This window comes from Schistocerca serialis, chromosome 3 (assembly GCF_023864345.2).
Source record: "Schistocerca serialis cubense isolate TAMUIC-IGC-003099 chromosome 3, iqSchSeri2.2, whole genome shotgun sequence".
NCBI classification, from domain to species: Eukaryota; Metazoa; Arthropoda; class Insecta; order Orthoptera; family Acrididae; genus Schistocerca; species Schistocerca serialis.
In genome coordinates this window covers 141,594,396-141,621,858 of record NC_064640.1, presented here as the reverse complement: position 1 = coordinate 141,621,858, position 27,463 = coordinate 141,594,396, and the positions used below count along the sequence as shown (strand labels likewise).

At 42.4% G+C, this 27,463-nt stretch overlaps 1 protein-coding gene across 1 annotated transcript in view; it reads right to left on the bottom strand.

Moving 5' to 3' along the window:
- LOC126469846 (zinc finger protein castor homolog 1) overlaps positions 1 to 27,463 on the bottom strand; it is a 106,728-nt gene that overhangs the window by 54,306 nt on the left and 24,959 nt on the right. The window contains exon 2 of the mRNA XM_050097142.1: positions 21,793 to 21,961. Within this exon, the coding sequence (XP_049953099.1) occupies positions 21,793 to 21,958 (166 nt within the window). The 5' untranslated portion in view covers positions 21,959 to 21,961. The remainder of the gene's footprint in view (positions 1 to 21,792; positions 21,962 to 27,463) is intronic.

The following is a 27,463-nucleotide window of genomic DNA, read 5'->3' as shown; positions in this document are numbered from 1 at the left end:
CAATGATAGCCTAACATCTTGCAGACTTGCGTCAAATTAGGATTTAAGTATAACGACAGTCTATTTTAACTGGGATGTTAGATGGTATGGCTTCCGCATTTTTGCAAACATTCTGCTTTTTCATTTTATCCAAATATGTTTCAGCACCTCTGTGCCATCATCAGTGTTTTTTTTGTTTACTGAAAAACTGTAAAAAGTTAAATATTTCAGGTTATAATCGATTTAACAAAGTGAGGCCTAAAGAAAGTTTTTGTTCGTTTTTCTTCATACTGTGATTTCACATTATTTCGTTTTGCAGGACCATCTGTATAGTGTCCTGCACCGATAGCTTGCCTGCAAACCAAATGATGTAGATGTATATTTGGTTTGCGGATGACAAGCTATGAGTGCAAGACACTATACAGTTGGTCCTGCAAAACCATATAATGTAAAATCACGGTAAGAAGCAAGACAAACGAAAACTTTCTTCAGGCCTCACTTTGTTAAATCAATTATAACCTGAGATATTTTCACTTTTTACAGTTTTTCAATTTAAAAAAAAACACTGATGATGGCACGGAGATGCTGAAACATGTTTCGGTAAAAAGAAACAGTAGTGTGTTTGCAAAAAGGTGGAACCCATATCCTATAATTTAACTGCAAAGGCGGAAAGAAAGGACGAGAGTTGCAGATCAAAAGTTGAATATTTAATTTGGATATGTTACCACGTCAGGTGCCGATGTGGACCGCTCATGTTTGCGCGTAGTCTGTGTACTCATTGGTCAGTCAAGCTGGAACAAGTATTCTCAAAGGGTTAGTTTACAACTGATATGCTTCCATCACACAGTCGGTTCCCTGCAAACAACGCACAACGAGCGATAATGACACGCACAATGCACATTCCTGAACTTTTACTCGGTGGCTGCAGCACACAAGCTACAATAACTTCATTTTGGAACTCTTCCATTGGCCCGCGTTTGCACACAAAAGCAACAATATGGGAATTGTGGCTCGCGCAAGCTATTATAATCCTTTCATAACTGACGGTTGTAACTACCACTGCCTTCAGGAGAAATACGGTCACACTGTGACTTTACCAATTATAAATTTCCTAAACCTCTTGCTACTATCGGAAAACAGAGTGGTACAGCGTGCTTCATCATTACAGCAGAAGCGTCGCCACAATTTTGCGGTCTCGTGTCGCTGCTGTTCGGCATGGAAAGCAAGTTTACATCTAACAAGCCTAACATTTATATCGTTCGAAAGAAATAGTAATATAGTGTCTATCCCCCCCCCCCACCCCACCCTCCACCACCCCCCGCAACCAACTCTGCCCTCGTAAGTGTTAGCGAGGGAAGAGGGCTTCGAAGAACGCAGAATTATTCAGAATGACTTTTTGAATGCTCGACGTATTACAGCGTGCAGTAAGTTAACCGCCAGGTCACTTAGGCTGTGAATGTTCCGTCAGGTTTCCGATTCACTATGAAATTACAAAAAATTAAACTCGGTAGGGTTACTAGCGCTGGGATCCGTTACAACGGTCCCTGTTCATTTCTCAAAGCGCATTAATTGCAACTATGGACGATATGCACGTGTACAGTGGGCATAGGGACGGCATTGTTTGTACATTCTTCTCAAGCGGTAGCAGAATTATTTCCTTTGCATTATGTATCTTTTCTCCTAGTCATCAGGCTGGAATTCCTTTCCTTATACGGAGAGCCTCTCATTAATTTCATACCGGGTGAAGACATTGGAATTGATCTGAATTAGGCAGAGTCAACTCCAGCCCTTCCCTTCAAAAGTAACTTTTCACCTTAGGCTATATTATGAGGAGCACATTCCTCTGCGAGGTCAAGATCGATTAAAAGAGAAAATAAGATTGGGGTTTTACTTCGTGTACAGATAAGGTCATTAGAAACGGAGCCAATTTCGTACAAGACTAAGATGGGGAAGTAAATCGGCCATGTCCCTTTCAACGGAACGATAGCGAAATTTGCCTTGATCTATTTAGAGAAACCACAGAAAATATGAATCTAAACGACCAGACTGGGATTCGAACAACGATCGTCCACACATACAAAGACACACAACAAACAAACACACACACACACATACAAATAATTTTGTTGTTAATTAATGCGCCGTCGCGGCCAAATCGTATAACGCCCAATCCAGATATGGTCTCCAAAACTCATATTTTAGCTTGTTGATGAAACAGATCATGAAACCATATTCAACTAAGATATAAACTACCGTACGTATCTTTTTTTTTTAATTTGAAACCCATTACGCGCCCTGGAGCCGTTCTGTAACGGCACGTGCAGTAAGTTGGGAGAAACGAGAAGTACGCCCCCCCGTCAGAAGCCCGGAGCCTAAAGTGAGCGATTACAATAAAAGGCGGGCAACGCGCAGGCGCTGCTGGCAACAGGTGGCCCGCTACAGCTGCATGCTCTTACAACTGCTTTAAATAAATCCAAATTCCCTCAACCAGATTAGTTGAAAGCGGGCTCTGATTGTCTGCGAGTGGAGGGGATCGTTTCCTTTATTAAACTAAGTGTCCAGCCACGCTGGCCCGCTGCGCCGCGTGGCAGATGCTTCTCTGCTCTTCCTACACCACATTTACTCCTTTCCTTAATCTGCAATACCTAATCATATTTCCTCCTGCGCCCTCGCCCGGTAATACACTATACTCAGAATCTCGATTTTCTTGTGAATCAAACGACTAACTCTGTGCAAAACACAACTTTCGATATTAGAAAAGCAGAAAACTGCTGTAAATGAAGATGAAAAATTGTTGCCTACACCGTCCACGAATCGAATGAAAAACAAGGCCAAAGAGAAGGTGATAAGATAACTGGTGAAGATGACGGTGATGATAAAAGTACATAGTATTTTTGAATACAAATATTCTGATGTCGAAGTAACTGGGTTTAAGAGAAATGAAGGCAAGACGTATACTATGAAAGAATTGAGACGTTAGACGTAAATAAAAGCAGCTGGTTGACGATTAACAGAAGAAGTCAATCTAATCTGCTATTTACAATGCGAACAATATGCAAAGAAAAGTCTATTCTTTTGGGGGGGGGGGGGGGGGAAGAAGGAGGGGGGGAGGGGGAAGACGCCTTGTATTTAGGTCGTTCAGAGAAGTAACCAATTATAACTACCCAAATCCAGACAGGTGAAAGTGAGAGTTCTGATAACATGAAGAGACCACCAGGTCTAACGGTAATAAAAGGAGAGCGGAAAACGTAGAAATACAAAGGGACTGCGTGGCGATTTATACTATGCAGAAACCAAATGGAGATTAATTTCACGGGCTGCAAGAAATTGCACAGGAACTTCGAGTACTGCAGTTAAAGTTTGAAAAAGTATTCTATGGCAAGTATAAGGTTTTGGACGAATATGAAAAACAATCAGTTTTAAAATTTATTTTTTAAATAATTCTAGTACAAAAATCGAAACCAGTCACTTAACTTACACATTTTAGTGTTTCGGTCAATCGAGTAAGTCTGATAACCTTCGGCTCTGCGAGTGGGTCAGAACTGCCAATCATTTCGTCATCGAAGAGCTTAAGTCTCCATTATCTCTTCACTACGTTGTGCTGAATATACACGCGACTAGTCTGATAATTTCACTTCCTTTACAAGATAACTGCATCTTGTAACTAGATACGCACAAATTCTAGCTATATGTTTTTGATTTAAGAGCGACAAATGTCACGTTTAGGTTTACACTATACTTTCGTGGCATTCTTTAGAACCGTATCAATTGCACCAATGTTCTGATGTCAAAGTTAGCCTCCTTTATCCCGAAATATTCCACAGTAATTTTGGTAGGAATAACAGTGCACAGCGTAAATCTCATCACTTATGTTCAAAATAACGCTATGTTACTTTACACAGGGCCCCTATTACTTTTGAGAATTATTTATGTTCTACACGCTTCTGGAGTATTTATTCAATCCTCATTAACAAGACTTATAAAAATGAAGAGTTAGAAAAAGTATGTAGATTCCCAGCTAGTCCTCCTTCATATAGACGGCTTTACATCACACGTCTCTATACCTGCACATTGGCGTTCCAGCAAAGTCTGCAATATGACTTCATTTTAAGAGTACTCTTACGCTTTTCATGTTCTACTGGATTTCTGCACTGAATGTGAAATAATTCTAATTGTATTTCTGACAGAAATTATTTATTTTTCTCCTCACCATCTCACAGTTAATATACTTTTCTATGATACCTGACCAGTGATTAAGTGAAACATCAACTGGAAATATTTGTATAAACGAATTCCGTTCATATCGCTCTTTGGAAGAGAAAAAAATTTGATAAGCAGCTGACATAAAGCCCTGATTTGACATGTTCGATTCCACGTCGTTTTATGACGAGTCCTTTAGTTTATTTTTCGTATTTTCTGATTACCTATTTGAAACTTCCCAGTTATAGAAGAATCCAATTCGAAACCTGACACCAATGTGTACCACGCACGCACCACTTATTGAACAATACGGTACCCTCATTCCCTCTCCCTCTGCGGCTATAAGAACGGCTCAGATCGTTTCACAATGCTTGCACGGAAGACGCTGCTACTTTTTGCCAGAGATACACGTGAAACCTTGTCGTCATTACAATAGCTATAAACGGAATTCGCCGTCAGGTAAGGCACTCGTGACAATTTTTACATAATAATGACGTAGAAGCGCTGTCAGAAATGACACAGCGCGGCAATGTGAGAACTTTGTTTTGGACGAGGAAATGTAGCATTTTCTACCGGGAGCCAAAGGCCTTCGAGTCTAAAATAAGATCTTTGAAGACAGAGGAAGACAAAAGCAAGACGGAGCAAGTCGACACTTGGAGGAAGGTGTGAAAAGAGGTGGATACGAGGGCGCGCAAATAAGAACAGGCCAGTGAAAGACGGTTTCTTTTCTGAGAACAGTCTGACCTATAACTTTCCAGAAATACAAAGTGTCGCCATAGTAACGTGTTCGTGCGTCGCTCTTATATAACGAAGAGATTAATTAGCGCGAGGTGTTGACAGTACTTTCACACAACAGACGCACTCCCTCATAGCAAACCACTTAGAGTGTCATCTATGTCAAGCTGTGTGCCATACGACAACAGTATACGAACGCAAAATTTTCAGTGGTGCCACACTGACCTCCGATGATAGTCAAAGACAGTTAAAGATAATACTTTTTTAGTAGGAAATCCTGTCAGCTTTTCCCAATATACTAATTCACTTCAGGCGACAAGGGCAGAATTTTTTTCTCTCTCTCTTCGGGACATTCGAGCTATTCATGAATGTTCTAAGACGTTAGGGTAGCAGAATGTGAAAAATTAGTCTTCGTGTCAGTGCTTTTGACAAATGTCATTCTTATCGTATGTTAAGTTTAGGCAAATCCTATAAGAACTTACTCTCACCGCATGCCCTAACTCATATTTTAAAACATGCAAAGCAAAAGTATTTCACAGTTTTCGAAGTGTTATATCAGCTTTACCGTCGAAGTACATTCTCTGTAATTCTGATGGTTCAAATGGCTCTGAGCACTATGGGACTTAACATCTGAGGTCATCAGTCCTCTAGAACTTAGAACTACTTAAACCTAACTAACGTAAGGACATCACACACATATCCATGCCCGAGGCAGGATTCGAACCTGAGACCGTAGCGGTCGCGCGGTTCCAGACTGAAGCGTCTAGAACCGCTCGGACACGCCGTCGGCTGTAATTCTGACATCGGTGCTACAGCGAAACGTCATGAATTATGACATGTCAATTGCATGAATCGAAACAAGTAGAAATAAAGGATGCAACGAAAGTATAGATTTTAAAAGGGTAATGACATGCGCTAATGGCGGATATATTAATGTATGTCACTAAAGGCATGTACTAATGGTCTACCGCAGAGCAACACCGTTTCGGCTGTAATCTTACAAACTCCACTTGGAAATTATATTACTTCTTCTGATTGTCTACAGAAACGAAGTGGGTGATTAGAACTCTTCAAGTATAATGGAAGCTTACGTGAACGGAAGCAATATGCAATACACTTAAAATACGTACAACGTAAACGGCGAGAAATGATTTCACCACAGAAATGTGTGCAGTATTCTTGGACAAAAGCAGTTGATTTTCAGCCCGATAAATGTTTAAATTTGTTAGACTTCGTTTCACGGTAGCTGTTTGGGACAGAATTCCTGTTCCCGAGATAGAGCTACTGTTCAGTCATGTAAGCTGACAAATAAGTCGACTAATATATTCAACACTGAATTATCTGTGGCGAGCAAGATATACGGACTACATAAGAAAAGCAGCGATAGGTCAAAAAGATCATATTCCAGTTTTTCATTGGTTTCCTTATTCAGTCGGTAACATTACTCTGCTCTCTAAAAAGTCGATTGCATTACTTTCAGTGGTTGTCACTACAGCCCATGCTGTTCTCATGGAGAAATATGCCTGAACTCCGCAAAGCATCATTTCCAAGCAATGTCACAAAGATAGTGCTAAGGTTTGATGAATTCAAGTTAATCAAAACTGTTTGAGTGAGGTGCGATTTATCGAAATTGATCTTATTTACGTTGATTCACGTTGGTTACAATGCACAGGGAGAATTGATTCATTAAGTCCAGGAGTTTCTATAGAGTTCCCGAAGTCAAATATAACTATTCACATCGGAAATAGATCTCTCCCGGAAACGAAATCCTAATACTGTAGGAATCGGATGACAGGAAGAAACTTTCTCGTTTATAGGTATTACGGTAGGTTTGCTGAAGTAAGTGGAGCTGTTGACAAATTATCGGCAAATGTTTTGACGCAACGTGAGTAGTTGGCATTAATCAATATTCGTGACGAAAATTCGTTGGAATAAAAAGGAGGAACAGGCAAGATTTCCCTTATTTTACATGAATTCTATTTTTCCTCAAAACTGTTTCTCAGGTTTTAAAGTTTGAGTTCCCAACAGTCGTAATCTCTCACCAATTATGGTGCTATCCTGCCTACGTTACCATCAGAACGTCTTCTAACATCTGAATGTCCGTAGGAGGGAAGACTTTGGCAGCGTTCACTGGAAACAGTCGACGGAAATTATTTTTTACAAGGATTTTATCTTGAATCGTCTTCGACTGTCGCTGAAGGTCAGTACATCTTCGCTGAAAAATTTAAGTTCGCTGCCTGTTGTTCCTTGTCTCAGAATACTGGAATCAACATAAAATCTTTTGATCTACTCAGAGGCCTGTTTACAAAAAGGTCACATCATTAATCCCTTTGCGTCAGTAAGATACCAATAGCAGTGTTTTCAGGATCAAATCCTTGCTAAGTCTGATGCTATACAAAACCCGCTAGTGCTCTGTGAGAAGGAGTTCCTTAATGGAGCCAGTCGTGAACTGTTTCTGTGCCTCGAAACCACAGGCTAAAATATTAATTAAGCGACGCACAACAGGCGAGGTGTAAGGAACGCGCAAGACGTCCGAATGTGGGTCACCTGCCATATTCCCGTAATTTATTAGCCGCCACCTGGCTGAGTGAAAGCACCGAGTCTTCACCGCCATCACACCGCACTTTTCGGCGAAAAGACTTTGACGTGTTTTGGTAGGAAATGCCTTCTCGCGACTCGTCACTTCACTCGAAAAGAAGTTGTTCGTGTTTTCTCTTGCCGCCGTCCGCGTTGGAGCACTGCAGAGCCAAGTGTAACGAGAGCGTCTGCCAAATCAGGCCACAGTAATGCTTCGCCTATGACATTAGGTGTCACTTTAACACAAAAGATCTCCACATTATAATAGTAACCGTACTAGTAATTCAATATTATAAGAAAGTTGGCCCACACTACAGAGTTACGTACGTCCATGTAACTCGTGAATATTATTGGTAGCTATTATTCGTCTCACGTCAGCGCGATGTTCGTGCTTTTAAGATGGCATTCGGCATAAGAAGTGTCGCTACTGTATAAAGTAGTCGAATTTCTGCAAAGCAGCCTGCTCCAAGTGCAGTGACTTATTACTTCAGTTTGTGGTGCTCTACTGCAATTTGCAGCTGTACCGATCTGACAATACACGAGCATCTGAAAGCAAGCAAGGTTCTTGATCCATTGCGGCAATTGCATCGGACATTAATTACGTTTCTTCGCAAAGTTACTCCGTCTATTGACTCAAATGAACTGTCAGTTGCTTTCTACAAAATGAATACGGTGTAACTACGATTGCATGATGTAAACCAAATTATTATTCCCCTACAAGCTTCGAATAATGCAGCTTCATTGTGTTATGAAATATATCCACATTTCACCATAAGAAAAGAGTCCATTAGCAGGACAACTAACCAGAAAGAATTTTGAATTAAGTTGTTGTACCCATTTACACCTTACGCTAGCAAGAAACCTCTGTTTTGCTTTGAGGAGAAACGAGTGGAAGTTCGCTATATGTAACGAACTGCCTGAAATTTTTGGGGAACAGAGAATTTTGAGCTTTTCGATGTCCAGGTATGTGGACAAAACTTAATGGTTGTTTAAAAAATGACAGGTACAGAAAGCCAGCACAAATTTTGAGAAAAATGCACAAGGCACATTTTACACGATATGTCAAGAATTCGAAATTGCTCCACGGAGAAAATGTGTTGGCATAGTATATTCTTTTATCTTTAATTCTCAAATTTTTTATATTCTGTGAATAATCTCTACGCCAGCGCCCTGACTGTTACGTTACGAGTTTATCCAAACTTCACGATCAAGGAAATCTGTGTGTGATTTCTTGGTCTTAGTTGTATTGGAAAACAAAATAAAAAAATTTCAGAAGTTTTATAATTTAACAAAGGATTTTACACAGTAGAGAAAATAGTGTAAAAATACTTTCATGTAGTTTTTCTCACTATAATCTTATTCATACCCATTTCCAATATACGCTTTTTTCACAGAATCAAATAAATACACAGATGATCTTAACAACAATTTCAAAACATGTTTGGGTATTTTTTTTAAAAAAGTACTGTGTCTTTGTAAAATGGCGAACTTCCACAGATTACATAGGAATTATTACGCAACCAGGGCAAAACAAGAGCTACATATACCCAAGATAAACGTTTTATGTTTGTGTAACTACTTGAATATCATGAAGGTACTTGCTGGGGCTAGGATTTTAAAATATTCTTGACATGATTTTCATGCTAGTCAAACTTAATGTTGTGATAATGAAGTTCATAATACTATCGACAGGACGAAGTCGCTCAGTTAATCATGTTGAAGCAAAACAATGGCAATCGAATTACATTTATAGTATATCTCCGTATGGGAATCAGAAGGCACAGACAGTTGTAAAAAGAATATTATCGTTCTTATTCCCACACCAAAGTAACTAAAGAAACGTCGTTTCTCAAACTCAGTGTTTATGTCGGACTGAAACAGTATGAACTGCTGCTGATTTCTTCCTACAGTACTCGAGCAAAGAGTTGTGTATGAACCGTTAACTACCAAGTGCCATGCCCTATATCAAGCGCATTCCTATTTTTCTGCAGAATCCATATCAGAATGTATTAGGACAACATCTGTGGTTGGAGAATCATGCATGACGAAACACACGTTTTTGTTTTAACTATCACAGTTTTATTCAGATATCAGAGGTAGCTCTTCTCTACCTATCTGCTACCCGAGTGACAGCAGTTAAGGAAACGTATAATTTGTAGGACACGCGAGAAACATTAGCTCCTCTGATTGCACAAAAAGGGGGGCGCGACATTGTGAAGCTAGCTCTGGCTGCAGTTGGCTGCGGAGGTTGCGCCGCACACTATCGGAAATGTCACGATTCTGATTCAGAAATAGCGCGCACGCCGCATCAGGTAGTAATGCACGCAAACTGCATAGCTGGCTGCTAGCACCACTCATTATTTCAGGGTTGCGGAGGGATGTGGAGGGGAAGAAGAGCGGGGGCTACTCTCTCATCTTGCCAAACGGAAATACTTGCAGGAGCAAAAGGCTAACAAAAGATGTTTTAAGTCTGCACGCAGCCACTACGTAATGAGGTTTTTAATTCTGACGCGTTTTTGAGGTTCCTCTATTGTCTTCTGTGATTGCAGGGATGTAATATTAAGCTGGTATTTTCGTTTGATTATATGTCCTGCCTCGCGGCGTTCTCGCGACTACGGAAATTTGAAAGGAAACGCCTGCAGCCTCCATAAGCTCTCTTATACGAGCCAAAATTTCATTACTGTTGTGACGTCGAGCGACAGATGGTGAATTTAATCGCACACGCGAGAAAATGCGAGCTATTCAATCATTTTTTGACACCAGAGTTGCTCCCCTATACCTCCCAACTGAAGAGAACATAGTAAAACTGACCCTTTGATATGGAATGTGTTCTGTGTCATTGTGCTTCGACTAAAAATAGTAAAAAGTGACATACCCTTCTCTGCTTTGCCATATTCCTAAATGACTTTTCCGAAACATTCAATGAAAGCATTAGAATTGTCCTACAGGTGATCTGAAATACAGTTTCTCTAAATGTATGCAACAGTGTTACTGGTTCTCCAAATTTATGCGACAACGTTGTCTCTCTACTTACGATTTTGGTAGTGATCAGACGGATCGTTTACAGTGTTCACAGCACGTCATGCATTTTTGAAACTCTTACTCCAGGAAAACTCGATGAGGAACCGAAGCACAAAATTGTCCTAAGTATGTAGCGAAGTCTACATCGCCCAGAAGCTTGTAACATATTTATAACCGAGATGATTCGAGAGTGGAACAAGATCAGCTATATCTCGATCTCCAAAGACCTGCCAATAAATAAAACACTGAGTTCCTTCCCTATAATAGGCTTAAATCTAGGAAACCTATCTGGAACCACAATTCACCCACCTGTCTTGTAAGAACAATGGAGATCAGAGAGGGCACCCTTTCAGAACCGCAACTACACGGCCTACATAGATCCAACCGAACCACTTACAGGAAAGCATTTTCCTTGGAAATCATGGAGCCCCCTTAACAGAATCAGAACCGGGCATGCCAGAACGAAAGCTATGCTCTGTAAGTGGAAAATGTCTCAAAATCCTCAATGTGACCGTGACGCTCACAGGAAATTCCAACGGACTTGGGACGATCTAACAGCAACAACTGAAGTAACTGAATTGCTGAACTCACTGAAAATCGCACTGTAGCAGACACACCCGAAAAACGAAGTGCTATGTAAAAACGAGATTTTAATTAATGTTTACATAACGTAACCACCATTAAACTTTTAGAATCTTTCAAATTTTATTTATAATGCATGTCCTTTTTGGCAATGCTGTATAAGTTTTAGTACATAAATGTTTTATATTTGACTATATGAAATTGATTACCTCTATAGACGCCACATGATAAATGAAATTGAATACTATGTTACTTTTCTCTCATATCTATGAACATCGTCTAGCAAGCTATGAATCAACACACAAAGTAGAAATTTCTTAAAGATCGTTCTCGGTATGAAGAGTCATGAGATATGTATGGGTATCCCGGAAACACATGCATACTGTTCATATATATCGCTTGAAGACAACAGCAAATTACATCAAGCACTTTAAATAGTTCTTGAGAAATAATTCTTCGCATACCACACAGTATGCCTACACACAGTAAGTTTCGATCGGCTAGAAAAAAAAAAAAAATGTCACCCAGTTAGCTCTTCACATCTACTTGAAGAATGCATGTGAAAATCTGAAGATTCCTCAGCACAAGGAAGAGAGGCACATCACTACACGCAGTTTTGATTTCGATTAAGTTCGATTACTGTCTTGAACGACACGAATAGGACTCAACGACAAGTAATTTCACATACCAGTCACACCTCCGTGAATCAGCCTATTTAGAACAAATACCAGAAGCAATTTCGATAGAGAAATATATACAAATACGACGCCTGAGCGATAAATGTGTCATTAAATTGCTCCGGAGTGGTGTAGCAGTAAACGACCATCTCGTGGAAGTTGCGGTAGGTCAGAAAAGCCACCGTTAGTTGCCAGCCGGAGGGTGCCGAAATAATTTGGCCTAGCGACAAGAACGTCTTTTTAATTCATTTTCCTATTCCTGACTCTCGACAAAGAGAAGGGCAAAAATAATTCCCAGCGACATTTCGAAATTGCGGTTAATTTCTGTGCGAGCCTGAGATTCTGGGCGCCGAGCTCACTATATGTTCCGGACGGCGCACAGTGTTCCGTCCTACATCTTACGGCAGCCATCCAATTACATATACCATCTTTTGTTCGAAAAACAGCTGCCACCTTTCCCTCACACGTCGGGACTGCGCCTATCTTGGAATACTGCCACGCCGAAATCGAGGCGAACTAGGATGAGGCCGCGACCTATTCAATTGCCGGGAGACAGAATTCAATGTATCCTAGTCGGAGTAAACACGACGATGCGAATTATGTTGGACCTTAAAAGGGGTTACTGGATGCTTGCGCTCGGTATATGTACAGCGAAAGACGTCTGCTACAACGTCGCAGTCCGGGTACAACTCAAAGAATCAATCGAATAGGTACATTTTCTAGTTACTACTTTTTGGGTATAAATAACCTCAGAGGTTCAGTAAGGTGGCGCCCGTCTAGCAGCTCGCCGCGAGGAGTAACATGACTCACCAACGGTGGACACCCCAACAGCTTCTTGCCCGGAATTTAGCAGGCGTGCTTTCCTGTTATTTCCCTTAAAATCGAATGAAAAATGCAACGACGAAGTTTCCGAGAAGGTCTGCTAAGAAATCTTGATCCCGCCAACTTTCACGATCCCAAGCAGAATGTGTAGTTACATGCCTTAGGTGTTACCCAGGGAAAATAAATGATCAGAAACGTGACGCGCACTGCTGGTTTCGACATCCGCTTCGAAGGAATTCTGAATATCAGCGAAACGTTGTATGTGATTTGACTCTTTCCAGGATACTTGCGAGCGGCCCTGAAACTTTGTACTTGGCGTGGCTTTCCGATCTAAACGGACACGTCACTGAAACTTCGACAGCATTATTAATTACTTCGTGGTAAACTAATGACGCGACTCAGAAAGAGTCGGAATCAGATACATCTTATCCAAACACATTTCTTCTCTGAAAAAATTAAATACATGCAACGCATCGAATTCCAACGAAACTTCAAAGCTTTCTATCCAGTGGCACTTACATTAACTGAGATAGATCATTGTCTTCCGGTTTTCTGTGTACTACACTGTCAGTTTCTTCGCTGAGACATCGGTACACTTTTTAGCAGTACTGGCGAGAAATGAATTTCAATACTGCTGAAAGTAGACTGAATCGCCTTGGTATTTTTTAACGGTTATAACTATCAGCGTACGAAGGGCTGCACATTTTCCATGATTAGAAGGCAATAGCGAATGAATGATGCAGGGTTGGAGACGGAGTTTAGTAATTCCATAGGCATCTTGCAAACTAAAATACCTGTAATTGTTTTCGCAGAACAACTTGTGACTTTGATAAGTACTGATACAAGGCATTCCTGGAATAAGCATATAATGTGCCTATAACATTTTTATTATTGTGGCACTCGAAATGAATATATGAAACATTACAGTGCATTAAAGTGTTCCCTATGAGGCGTACCAGAACAAATATCCGAATTGTTCGACAGTGTGCACGATCATCACAGTCACCAAAATGAAGAAATAACACCATAGAGTGTAAATGTAATTGGTTCCGTGCAGTAAAATGATGACAGAAATTTAGTAATATATATATTTGAAACGTGGGGTGGTGAGAAAACCTGATCCGTGTTCGAAAAGTGACGGTAGATCTGCACTGAAAACACTTGAAATTTAGTTTGATTCTGTCTCTTTGGCACGCATCTTGTACTACACGGTGAAATATCAACACCCTTGCATGTTGAGCGGTAACAAATGTGTGAACTCACAAACATAAGTTACACATAACCTTGGTCCTCGCAATGTAATAAAATGAGATTAAAGATCTCAAATCAAATGAGCGTATGGCATCATTGGGCGAGAAGCCCCATCCGAGGAAGTTCGGCCGCCAAGTGCAAGTCTTATTTCAGTCGACGCCACATTGGGCGACGTGCGCGCCCGTAATGAGAATGAAATGATGATGAGGACAACCCAACACCCAGTCCCCTAGCGGAGAAAATCTCCAACCCGGCCGGGAATCGAACCCGGGCCCGCTTGCAGGGGAGGCAAGCACGTTACCGCCCAGCTAGGCAGGCGGACTAAACATCTCAGAAAGTGACTGAATGATCTTTAAGAATCGAATTTGGGTTTGAATTCGCTGGCAAGGGTTATTTCGGGTCTGAAAATGTGCAGTCTGAGATATCACTACTGAAAAAACAGAATTTCTTAATTGCTTAAAGGAAGCGAGATCGGAGTTTAACGTCTCCTCGTCAGACTGGTCACTACCTCACCAGGACATGACGAGGAAAGAAATCGGGTGTGGCCTTTTTGAAAGAGCCATCTCAGTATTCGTTTACGGTGTTTGAATCCGTATTGATTGGTAAACTATTAAGGCATAAGCTAGAACGTTTCTCGCTCCGTGGATAGCTTATTCGAAAGAGCAACGTAGCGTTTCCGCCTAGCTATTAGTTGCCACGAATAACTGTAACAGATTATTTCTAAGTTTCGTTTAACGGGCCTTTTTTGGTGAGAAAGGTTGAAGTTTAGTCTGGAGAGAAGGAAGGTAATCTTTGCAGAGACCTCAGCTGCTGGGCGAGCGCAGCAGGAAATACGTCAGGGCGTAATGCTTGTCGGCGGCCGCACAGCTGTGCGCCCGCTTGGGCTTGCACGTGTTTGAGAAATTGATGCAACGTTGCAGGCGCTCACGTCCCCCGCTTCCGGTCCATTCTGGCCGGGCCCCCGTATAACACACTTAATAAAATAAAGAGCCCGATTTGAACGACACGGTCGAGATTCCCACGCTGCGGCCGCCCGGAGGCGCACCCGAAACGCACCGACTACGCGGCCCGCCAATAAAAATTAAAAAAGTCCCACTGATACTGTGCGCGATAATAAAAAGAGTATCCTTTATTGGAAGCAATTGCTGTTGAAAAGCTGATGCTTGGAGACTGGAGCAGCCTGGAGGGGGAGGGTCATTACTTTAAATTTACAGCAAGAGAAGGGAAGAGGGCCTCCACGGCTCCACGTCGCTGCTGCTGCCGCTTCTGCTTTTCTTTCGTCTTTCTCCCGCCGGCCGACCACTCCCGTGTCGTGCAAATTTAATAGCTCGCTGAGAAAAGTGCACCACCGAGGGCATGAATTTACCAGAAAACAAATCCACTACTGTGGATTAGTTTCGACACGAGAAATATCATTTCCGAACAAGATTCGGAAACATCGTATCGCACCCTACCTTGAGTCACGATTACTATAACACGTAACGATATCAAACACATTTCCTTTGGCTGTTAGAATCGTCATAATAGTACACATCCTCTATCAACGTGCAATGCTTTTTGGTGACTTCTGTGAATTTCTGATATGCCTAAAAGACTTTCTAAACACTAGTCCGTAATTGTTTAGGTAACTTTATAATTGAATGTTACAGTTTCTTATTTCCACGCGTTTTAATTCTACATACGTATATTAGTGGCACAGCGAGTCAGATTCCAAATAAATATACACGGGTATAAAAAAACTACGTAAACAAAATTTAATGTGTTTTGAGGAGATACAAAAACAGTTTTTTGTATGACAAAAATGTCACAGGAGTTCAGTTTTCCCGTTACGAGTGTGCGAAGGGTTTGACGCTAGTCATGTTCAGAAACAGTCTTAAAACTGACTATCGTGAATATTGTTTTAGATACATTGTTGAATATATTGTCTGTTTACATTATGGCACAAATGGCATCTGCGCGGTAATGATTGTGTAAAGCGCTTAAAGCAACCAGGTGTTTCATGAGTAATGGCTCACATTCAGCCAAACCAGCAACCACTTCGTCTGGAGTGCCTGTCGGCGTCTCGTAACCAAACGCTTCAACTTCCGCCACAAAAAGAAATCCACAGACTGTCAGAAAGAGCTCTAAAACAATAGTCACCACACGGCATCTGAACATCACTAACGACAAAACCTTCATGTACACTAGCGGAGAAATGGGGCACTTCTGTCAATTTTGTCACATTAAAAAGAGTGTTTCCGTTTATCTCCTAGGAACACACTAAAGTTTTGTTTATGTTGTTTTTTTTTACACCATATATAAGAACATCAATTTTATGTAGAGTGTGTGCCATATATGTACGTGGACATTACTCAGCTCTCCCTCATCCGCTATGATATTTTCAAGTGATGAATACTCAAGTCATTACTTCCAAACAGATCTCCTTTTTTCGTCTCCGAATCTTTGATGGGCATTTCGAACTTGCTGATAGCTTAAAGAATTCAGTATTTTTTTCTGACTTGTTGAGAAGTGATACCTCTGGCCAAGTATAGAGAAAAAATCTTCAGTTTTCGTTTCACAGCGATATTTACTTTCTTATTGGGAAGACTGGCCGTAGATTGATAACAAGTGAATTTTCAGACGACTGTTACGGGGCTATGTTATCTCATGCGGAGACATATAGACAGTCATTTTTCCGTCGCTCTATTTGCGAGTGGAAAAGGAAAGGAAATGACTAGTAGTGATACAGGGTACCATCCGCCACGCACCGTACGGTGGCTTGCGGAGTCTCTATGTAGATGTGGATTTAGATGTTTACGGTTCTGTTACAACTATTTCTAGATAAATTTTGTTTACACCTTCTCATACTGGAAAATATGTTTTTCGCTCGCATCTGCCGACTTCAGCTCGGATGTCCCTTCTATGACAACCGTAATTTTAGGCACCCTTATGAATGTTGTGAAATTGTGACTGAAGATGAAGGACGATAGGCAAACTTTCCAAATGTCCCAAAATATTCTCGTGAACCACATATAACTCACGAAAGTACTACGTTTACATCAGTATAATTCAGTGTGTTATCGTCGTTGAAGTGACTGGCGCACTATGTTCAAGAAAGAAATGAATGCTTCTAATGGTTCAAATGGCTCTGAGCACTATGGGACTCAACTTCTGAGGTCATTAGTCCCCTAGAACTTAGAACTAGTTAAACCTAACTAACCTAAGGACATCACACACATCCATGCCCGAGGCAGGATTCGAACCTGCGACCGTAGCGGTCTCGCGGTTCCAGACTGCAGCGCCAGAACCGCGTGGCCACTTCGGCCGGCAAATGAATGCTTCTCTTGCAGGTAAGCGAATACGGAAATGCCGTAACACATCTCTTATTAAGCTTTGTCCAACGTGTTCTACAGGAATACACTGTTTTTCGTATATGAGAAAACGCCGTTAGTTATAGTAGTATTATTCACTAACGTTACAACCATTTCCAAACCGAGACTTGCTGCTATTAAACGACTAAATTGAAGCTGTTGAGAACTTGAGGAGAGCCTTCATGTTGTTCGTGAGTAAATGTCCTTTTCAGATGAATCATTCGACTACTTGGCTACATGAGTTAGAGAAACCCCAAAAAACCGATATCTGGAAGGCCGGACGTAAATTTGAAACCTGTTCCTCTAGAATGCTGGTGACTTGTTTTAAATTACTAGGCCGCCTCACACAGTATGTTACAGTATCTCTTCAAAGTAAACGTTGATATGAACACCACAATGTTTTACTAGGCATCATTCTGTTGGGTACGATACATAATTTCTTCCTCTCATATGTGAAACAGATTCACTCAGGCAGTTACAAGAGTGATCCAAAGCACGATGTTTTTCACAGAATCACTCGACAAATTTCGAAGAAATGTTATTTCAAGTCTTGTTGATGCATTCTTGTTGGAACTGATCCTGCAAATTTCATCATCACAATGCAGGCAGTTTAGTTTCTTGGTTAACATAAGGTGGGACGATTTTGCTTAGTGTGAAGTAGCTGCTTCTCCATGAAAGCGCCGGCCGCGGTGGTCTCGCGGTTCTAGGCGCGCAGTCCGGAACCGCGCGACTGCTACGTCCGCAGGTTCGAATCCTGCCTCGGGCATGGATGTGTGTTCTGTCCTTAGGTTGGTTAGGTTTAAGTAGTTCTAAGTCCTAGGGGACTGATGACCACAGCTGTTAAGTCCCATAGTGCTCAGAGCCATTTGAACCAATCCATGAAAGCGAGCGGCAAAGCAGTCATCGGAAAATAGTTGAAAAGAGCCTGGTGGTGGTTTCTGGGAAGGCCTTTTGTAATAACGAGTATATAGAAAGCTGGCCGATACCAATCTGCGCACAGAGCATGCTTTCCCTAACCGCAACAGCAGAATTGCACCGTCAACGTATTACAGGCACTGAACTGAAGATTTACACAGGTAAGTCATCTAACTTTTGTCCTTAGATAAGTATTTTGCTAAGCGATGTTCTGTTTTCTCCTATGGATGCGATTCCAAAGAAAATGTTCATTTAATTAATTCGAAAGAGACCACGTATGTAGAGAGCCATCCAAGGAAAGACCTGGGAAACGCCCGTGAGGCGAAGAGTGGAAACCAGCCTCTTGAGTCTTTTCTGTTTCTCTACTCAGGAGGTGGGAGGGAGACAGGTAGAACCTACTATTTCCTTTTCTTCAGCCTTTCTGTAGCTGCCTTTGATTCTATTACCTCTGACCTCTTTTTTCACCAGTTTTGTACGCAGTTGTACGCCGTAACCTACTAATACATGTAACCTAGCAACACAATCATTCACCGCAGAAATCATGGAAAATTCGGGAGTTCCGGTATTCGGGAGTTATAAGCAGAAAGAAAAACACCAAATCAAGGCGATAACGATGCGGAAGGTTTCAACAGAATGCACAATACCTACTGGGAATTTATGCCGATTCAAAAATGAAATTATTTCCAGGAATATCAGTCTCATTCATACAAGTCTGCGTATTGGATAGAGATAACCCGAGGAAGTGGCGGTGGGGGAGCGAGGCGTTGAGCTAGTACTAAAGTTGCTGCTGTTATCAAATTTCTTAGCCCGACCACGGTGTACGGTGAGCTGGCTGAGACAATACTGACTCTCAAAAGCACTGTTTATTCTGTGTCATAAACACACTGCGATACAGTCTCAGATCGATTCAATAATGTAAGATAAAGACTCGTCGAAAGTATTAGAGAGGCAGCGTCCAATTAACTGGTTCCCAAAAAATGGTTCAAATGGCTCTGAGCACTATGGGACTCAACATCTCAGGTCACCAGTCCCCTAGACTTAGAACTACTTAAACCTAAGGACATCACACACATCCATGCCCGAGGCAGGATTCGAACCTGCGACCGTAGCAGCAGCGCGGTTCCGGACTGGAGCGCCTAGAACCGCTCGGCCACTGCGGCCGGCAACTGGTTCCCACTTTCCATCTGTCAGAAACGCTCTGCCACGCGCGATGTTATACTCTTTCTGACATCTCGTAAAATCTCTCAGCAGAATTGGACTGGCGCTGAACTACTAGCCACTGACGAGCTTATGTCATCTACTGTATTGCTCGAGGCTGCGTCTCGCCTCCAGATTTCTGTCGATATCTACTGCTACTTTCAACGTGCTGGGTAGCATTGATAGTGAATTTTCTAATACTTTTATTTTTCCGTATTCTGTTAAAAAAAAGGGGGCTACAGGAAAACTTGCACACATGTCAACATTATCTTAGGGCCATTTTTTTCCTAAGATCACTGTAAATACGACGTACTTGAGAGTAAGTTTGTGCAGTGACGGATAAGAAAGTTTAAGGCCTCTAACCCCGACGTTGCTTTGGAGCAAAGTTCCCAAAAATGTCTTATGAAAATTGTGCATATGAGAGAAAGTACTCCAGATCAGTTTTACAATGCGAAAGTCTTCGTTTATTTCTCTGTCTCAGTGAAACCAGGATGGTTGTAAATGAAAACAATCTGCCTCAGAGAACTCGGAAAATGTAAACTAAAAACACACTGGTGTTTATTGGTATTCCAGCTTCTTCAAATACATGAGTCATTGGAAAGAAACTTATTATGAAGAATACTCTTTACGGAAATTATACGTAATTTTCAACTCTACGTACAGACTTTGTAGTAAGAAAACTACTACGCGATGAAGTTTCCACGAGTGGCAAATTTTAGTTCCATTCCGGTTGCACCAACGTAAAAAGAAATCTGCATCATGTGCTACTGAAAGGACTCACTTCTTTCTTTCTTCTGATTGTTATCTACATTAAAACTATCCTCTGGGAAATTAGATGCGACCGTGGAAATCTATTGTGTAAACCATGTAAAATGTGGTTATTATATTTTAAGATTCACAATTAGAAAATTCGGTCTCAGTCTTAGGGATCTTCGAATGAATGAGAACTGACTAATTCTCATTCTCAGCTCCGCAGAAGGATATTGAACACCAGTGGCTGACCATTGCCACAGATAGTCATTCTCATCAAAATCTGTAGAAATACACCGACAGAAAAAAATCACAACACCAAAAAGGAGATGTGCGACGAAAACGAAAGTTCGTGCGCGTGTTTGTATATCTGAAAGATGATATCTATTCAAACTTCGCGCCAGTCCCATAACAGTGGCGCTAGTAGCATCACTATGAGGATGCAAATCAGGTTTGCTTTAAATACGCACTGTAACGCTCGTGAGCGATAGATACCTGTCAGACTAGACGTGGCGATCCGATGTTGGACAAGAATGCCTTTAAGGCGACAAAGATGATATTATCAACACCTCACTGAGTTTGAACGAGGTCGTGCAACTGGGCTATGAGAAGCTATACTTTCCTTCTGCGACATTGCAGAAAGGCTTGGAAGGAAAGTAGCCACTGTACTGGCAGCGGTGGTCACGAGAATGTACGATCGCAAGAAGACCGAGCTCCGAACGGCCACGTGGCACTACAGAAAGGGAAGACCATTGTGTCGCTTCGTACTGCGTCTACAGGAGTAGAAGTCGGCACCACAGTGACACAACGAACTGTTACAAACCGGTTACCTCAATGACAGCTCCGAGCCAGACGCGCTGTAGCGCGCATTCCACTGACCGAAAAACACCACCATTTGCGACTTCAGTCAGGCGAGAGCTCATTGGAGGGAACGGTGGAAGTCTGTTGCTTCCTGATGAACGCTAGTTCCGCCTCGGTGCCAGAGACTGCAGTGTGTTGGTTAGAAGGACACCAGTTGAGGACCTGCACCCAAGCTGTCTGTGTACTTGGCACACTAGAACTGCTCCAGTAGTTTTGGTCTGGGGTGTGATTTAGTTGACAGCAGGAGCACTCCCGTGGTTATCGCACGCAACCGAACTGTAAATTTTACGCCAGTCTGGTGACTCGACCTGTTGTGTTGCCATTCATGAACACAATTCGAAGAGTGTTTTCCAACACGATAATGCTCGCCCACATACCGCTGTTGTAACCCACTGTGCTATACAGAGTGTCGACATGTTGCCTTGGCCTGCTCAATCATCAGATCTGTCTCTAGTCCTGCCCATATGGGACATCATCGGACGACAACACGATGCATGCACGTTTCCATTCAAAGTAACATCGGTTATTAATGTACCAGTATTTCACATTTACGATGGCTTATCTCGCGCTTACATTAACCTGTGATCTTGTAACATTAATCACTTAAATATATTACCTAAACAAATATATTCCCAAAATTTCAGTGCTCTACATTAATTATTTTTTGCGTGCGATTTTACCGTCAGTGTATAAAAAATAAGCTACATTTTGATTCATAGCTAAAATCTCGTTTTTCTTGTATAGGAATGTAATAGTGAGCTTTCTTTATGGCGCCCGGCAGAGCAGTCTGCGGGTACCGAGGTAGACACAGGGTTAGCGGTCGGCATATCGGGTGGACGTCGAAAGCATTATGCAGCACAGGTAGCGTTACTTACCGTTCTTGGGCGAGTGGTCCATGAGAACGTAAGGCGAGGGCGGCGTGCCGCTGGGGTGAGGGACGACGGCCGCCGCCGCTGCCGCCGCCGCAGCCGCCGCCGCCGCCTTCTGCTGGTCCTGCATCGCCGCCAGCGTCAGGATGGTCGCCATGTCCTGCGGCAGCATCACCTGCCGACACGTCGTCCTCACACTAAATAACTCATCTGATCGTGTCTACTTACTTTGCAGTGTTCGCTTATCACATAATGCCGTTTATATTCGAAGTTTTTTTTTTTTTTTTTTTTTTTTTTTTTAAATAAGAGAAGGTATCTGCAAACCAAAATTTGGACTGAATACTTCAGTAACTTACTACACATACACTATCTAATCAAAAATAGCCGGACATCCCTATATAATGCGAAATTGACACTACATGTGATGAGGGACGGACCCGCCACTATGAAAGGAGAAGGGGAATAATGTGTTGCCAGCAGGCAAGCAGTAACAGCAGAGTGGTTCGGTCAGGAGAGCTCACTGACTCCTAGCTTATCCTTGACACAGGATGTCACCTAGGTAACAAATCCATCAAGGGGCATTTCAATCCTTCTAAAGCTGCCCAAGTCGACTACTGGTGGTCTAATTGTGAAGAGGAAAAGCGAAGAAACAACCACAGCTAAATCAAGACCAGGAAGATATCGTGTACTAACGGATAGGGACCGTTGAAGATTGCGGAAAGAAAACAACAACGTGAAATCAACGGAAGGAATCACTCCTGAATTACCAAGTATTACCAGCGACGCCACTAGACAGCGAATGACTGGAAACGAGTCATTTCCAGTTACGAATCGCGCTACATTCTGTGGCAGTCCGATGAAGGGATTTTGGGTTCGGTGAATATCTGGAGAACAGCACCTGCCGTCATGCATAGTGCCAACAGTGAAGTACAGACGACGTGTTGTTACCGCAACGGGGGTGTTTTTCGTGATTAGGTTGTGGTCCCCTTATCGGCCTTAAGAAACCGCTACATAAGGAAGGATATGAACACATATTACAGCAATGTGTGCTGCGTACAATAGAGGAATAGTTCGGAGATGATGGTTTTTATATCAGCATGACAATACAGCCTGTCATATACAGAAGCATCTGTGAGGCAATGGTTGGTGGCAATAACATTGCTGAAATGCATTGGCCTGCCCAGAATACTGACCTCAGCCCAATGGTACACCTTTGGGATAAGTTAACGTCGACTTCGCTCCAAGCCCCTGTGTACCCCCCATCACAGCCTTCTCTGGTTTCGGCTCTTGAGGAAGAATGGGATGCCGTTCTTCCACAAACATTCAAACACACCACTGAAAGTGTCCCCACCAGAGAGTCATAAAGGCAAAAGGTGGACACATCCCGTATTAATGTCCACTAATCATTTTTTTTAAGCAGATAGTGTAGATCTGTTGAAGGTAGTATATACTTGTCTTCCGTCGATCTGGGAGGCGCTTCACCTAGACGGCCACTGGGGGACCTACAGTTTAGTGTAGAAGCCGAACCACTACGAGCTTGCTATTTTTACCCAAAAAATGCATTTCAAAAGATGAAAGTAAAAGAAAGTGCCAAAAATGTATTTCAGAGCGGAGATCGAATACCGAAAATTTGAATTTCTAATCTGGCAGTTACCTATGATGCAACAACATTTACTACTTTCAATTTAGACAATCGCAAAAGAAAAGAAATTTCATGATAAGGGAATAGTTAGTGTTGGTGACTTCATAAGCTGATGACTGAGTCGGATCACAGACTAGAGAAAAGTAAGAACGCACCATCCCCATAAGGGCCTTACTTAGTAGGGCACTGAAGTGTTTCTACTGGGTGAATTAGGTCAGCAAATGAGGCACTAAAAGTATCAGATGGCAGCAAAATAACTGATGATGTCTAAATATAGAGGATAGAAAATGCACATTGGCTGTATCAACGGAAGTACTTCTGAAAAATCGGAATTTTGTTAAGGTCGAATGTAAATATTATGAAGTCTTTTCTGAACGTATTTGTCAGGAATGTAGCTTTGAACGATAAGCAGTTCAGATAAGAAGAGAATAGAAAAATGGCTCTGAGCACTATGGGACGTAACTACTGTGGCCATCAGTCCCCTAGAACTTAGAACTACTTAAACCTAACTAACCTAAGGACATCACACACATCCATGCCCGAGGCAGGATTCGAACCTGCGACCGTAGCAGTCGCGCGGTTCCGGACTGCGCGCCTAGAACCGCTAGACCACCGCGGCCGGCAGAGAATAGAAGCTTTTGAGATGTGTCGCTACAGAAGAATGCTGAAGATTGGGTGGGTAGATCGCGTAGTTAATGAGTAGTTACTGAATAGAAACGAGGACAAAATAAATCTGTGGCACAACTTCACTGAAAGAGGGGGGCCAGTTCATAGGACACATTCTGACACATCATGGAAATCATCAATTCAGTATTGGGGGGGAACTGAGCGGGGGTGGGGGGGGGGGGGGAGAGCTTGGGTAAAATTGTACAGAAAGACCGAGAGATGAATACAGTAAGTTGCATCAAAAGGATGTAGATTGCGGTAGTTACTCATAAATGAAAAGGCTTGCACAGGATACACTAGCAAGGAGAGCTGCATCAAACCTGTCTTCAGACTGGAGACCACAACAGCCGGCCGCGGTGGCCGAGCGGTTCTAGGCGCTTAGGTTGGTTAGGTTTAAGTAGTTCTAAATTCTAGAGGACTGATGACCTCAGATGTTAAGTCCCACAGTGCTCAGAGCCATTTGAACCATTTTTTTGAAGACCACAACAAGAGCAACAATAACACCTTTAGCTTTGTAATTAAGAATCTTTATAGTGCTGAAAGGCTAGGTGCGTGCTCATGGCTATACTAAGTCAAGGAATATATTTTTTTAACAATTCAAGAGGAGGAATTGAGAGATTTGGGTTTAACATCCCGTCGACGACGGTGTTGTTAGTCACGAAGCTCGCACTGATGAAGAAAGGGAAGGAAATCGGCCGTATCCTTCAAAGCAATTCGCCTGGAAATTGATTTAAGGAAATCAAGAAATAACTTGACTGTGGTTTGTCGGACGAAGATTTGAACCGCCGTCGTCCCGAATGCGAATGCTGTGTTTCGATGCTTTATATTCACAATAGCTACTAACTATAGCAGTAAAATAGTATTTACTTCTTTCAGTTGTCTACTTAGACGTACAACATACGCTCATCTCCAGGCGATGCCTGGGAACGCCAATATATAGGCTACTGGCGTGCAAAACTTAAGGACAAAAGCAACTTTCGGATGATGCGTCACTGAGAAGCAACATAGTTAGATGAAACTTGGACCAAACATAGAAATAACTGCTACAGTATAGTACAGAAGATAGCTGAAAGAGAAATCCAATGAGAGGAACAGAAATAACACTGACGTCACAGCGATTTACGAAAGGCGGGACATGGTTCTTAATGGGGTGTATGATCACCACAGACAGCAGTGCTTGCTCTGCGACGTGCTCCCTTTTTGGTTATAAGGTTGGTAAGGAGTTCTTGTGGTGGGGTGTTCCATTCCTTCAATCCTCAACGCACCCCACACGTGCTCGATGGGATTTAAGACGGGAACAGGCAGGCCAGTCCATTCGCCGAGTATCCTCTCGTTCCAAGAGCTCCTCCACATGCGCTGTTCGATGCGGTGGCACATTCTCATCCATAAAAATGAAGTCAGAGCCGAACGCACCCCTGAAGGGTTCAAATGGCTCTGAGCACTATGGGACTTAACATCTGAGGACATCATTCCCCTAGACTTAGAACTACTTAAACCCAATGAACCTAAGGACAGCACACACATCTATGCCCGAGGCAGGATTCGAACCTGCGACTGTAGCAGCAGCGCGGTTCCGGACTGAAGCCCCTAGAACCGCTCGGCCACAATGGCCGGCGAACGCACCCCTGAAAACACGCATATAGGGAAGCAGTATAGAGTAACAATAACGGTGGCCGGTAAGTGTACGGTGTTCAAAGATATGGAGGTCAGTACGCCCATGCAGCATTATGAATCCCCACACTACAACATCTGGACCACCAAAACGATCATGTCAGACTGTGTTCCCGGGTGCATTAAGTGTTCCAACCATTTGTGGGTATGCCCAGAAGGCCCCCTCAACCAGCTCTCATCCGAGAAAAGCAAGCAATCCCACTCCTCTTTAGTGCATTTCCTATGCTCTTGCCAGCATCGCAAACGTTGAAGCCAATTTACGGGTGAGAAAGGAACACAACGTACTGGCCGTCAGGAAAAATGGCGACCCCCACTCAGTCGCCGTGCCACTGTGGACCGTGAGATTGCGTGCCTTGCAGTCCTGGTGAGTGCGGTTGCATTTGCACCAGGTGTTTGACGTAGCCCCCTGACTGATGCACTCTGTAGCGGACATCTGCTGCTATAGTTGATAGTTGTCGAGCATTGCCTCTTCTTCAGACAGAAGTTCCTGTGGCTTGGAAAGCTCCTCATGCACGTGAAACAATGCAGTAAGTAGCACCAGTCTCCTGGTCTACACTCGTATCATTTGGTCCATCTTCCAGTTTCCCGATGAATCTTCCCCGTGTGAAGTAATCCCGGTGATGTCCCCGGGCCATGCTGTAGTGAAGAACACCACAACAGCGCACCGTTAACTGTTCGCTGGCCGGTAATGTCTCTTCCTGTTCCTTCAACTGCCTCGTGCTGCGGGACCAGCCCATTTGGCGCTGTAGTCACGCTCACCTCAAGCCATGTGTCGTCTTGCTATCTGTGCACGACTGGGAGACCTCTGACAAAGCGTTCCCGCACTTTCACTCATTTTCATTTAATAGTTAATGTGTTACTTTACCTACGTCGTGATGCACTAAACAGGTAATGGATTGAAGAAATAAGCGCTTTTTCAAGTTCCATTAATGACTGTGTAAGTCAAATGATTGGACTGCAGTTTTTTTTCTCCACGATGAATGTATTGTCATAATCCAGATACGAAAGAGAATACCAACAGCTTCATTTTCGGCACAACATTGAAAAATGCGTTTATGAAATGCATAGTTCATGAGCAACACGAATAAAAGTAGTAAGTGGGAAGTGCAGGCAGGAGAAGGGCCTTATGTCACCACTGTAACTAAAATCAATGGTGGCAAAAATGAATAATTGTTACACGGAAAGCCGTTACAATTTTGTCTTGTTATTCAAACGTGCGAGAAATTAACAAAATCACAGCTACACATGGCATCCACACAGTTAACTTTGTTTTAATTTTTACTGTGCACTATGGGTTTGTTAAGTTCTTAATCAGGTTCTACATCTGAAATTGATGTATTAAAAAAATTTAAATTAAAGGCTGTACTCGCAGGTTCGAATCCTGCCTCGGGCATGGATGTGTGTGATGTCCTTAGGTTAGTTAGGTTTAATTAGTTCTAAGTTCTAGGCGACTGATGACCTCAGAAGTTAAGTCGCATAGTGCTCAGAGCCATTTGAACCATGTAAAGGCTGTACAGTATCTACGATTAAAATGTCTCCTTGTACTGAAGACAAAACCTGCTTTGAGAATATCAATTAGCGCGCATTTTCAATAACCTGTTAGCCATTCTGTTTAATTATTCGCAAAACGGCAAATGATGTATTCATTTGCAAAAAATACATTTATGTAGAATGTTACAAGCGAAAGGACTTGTTAGG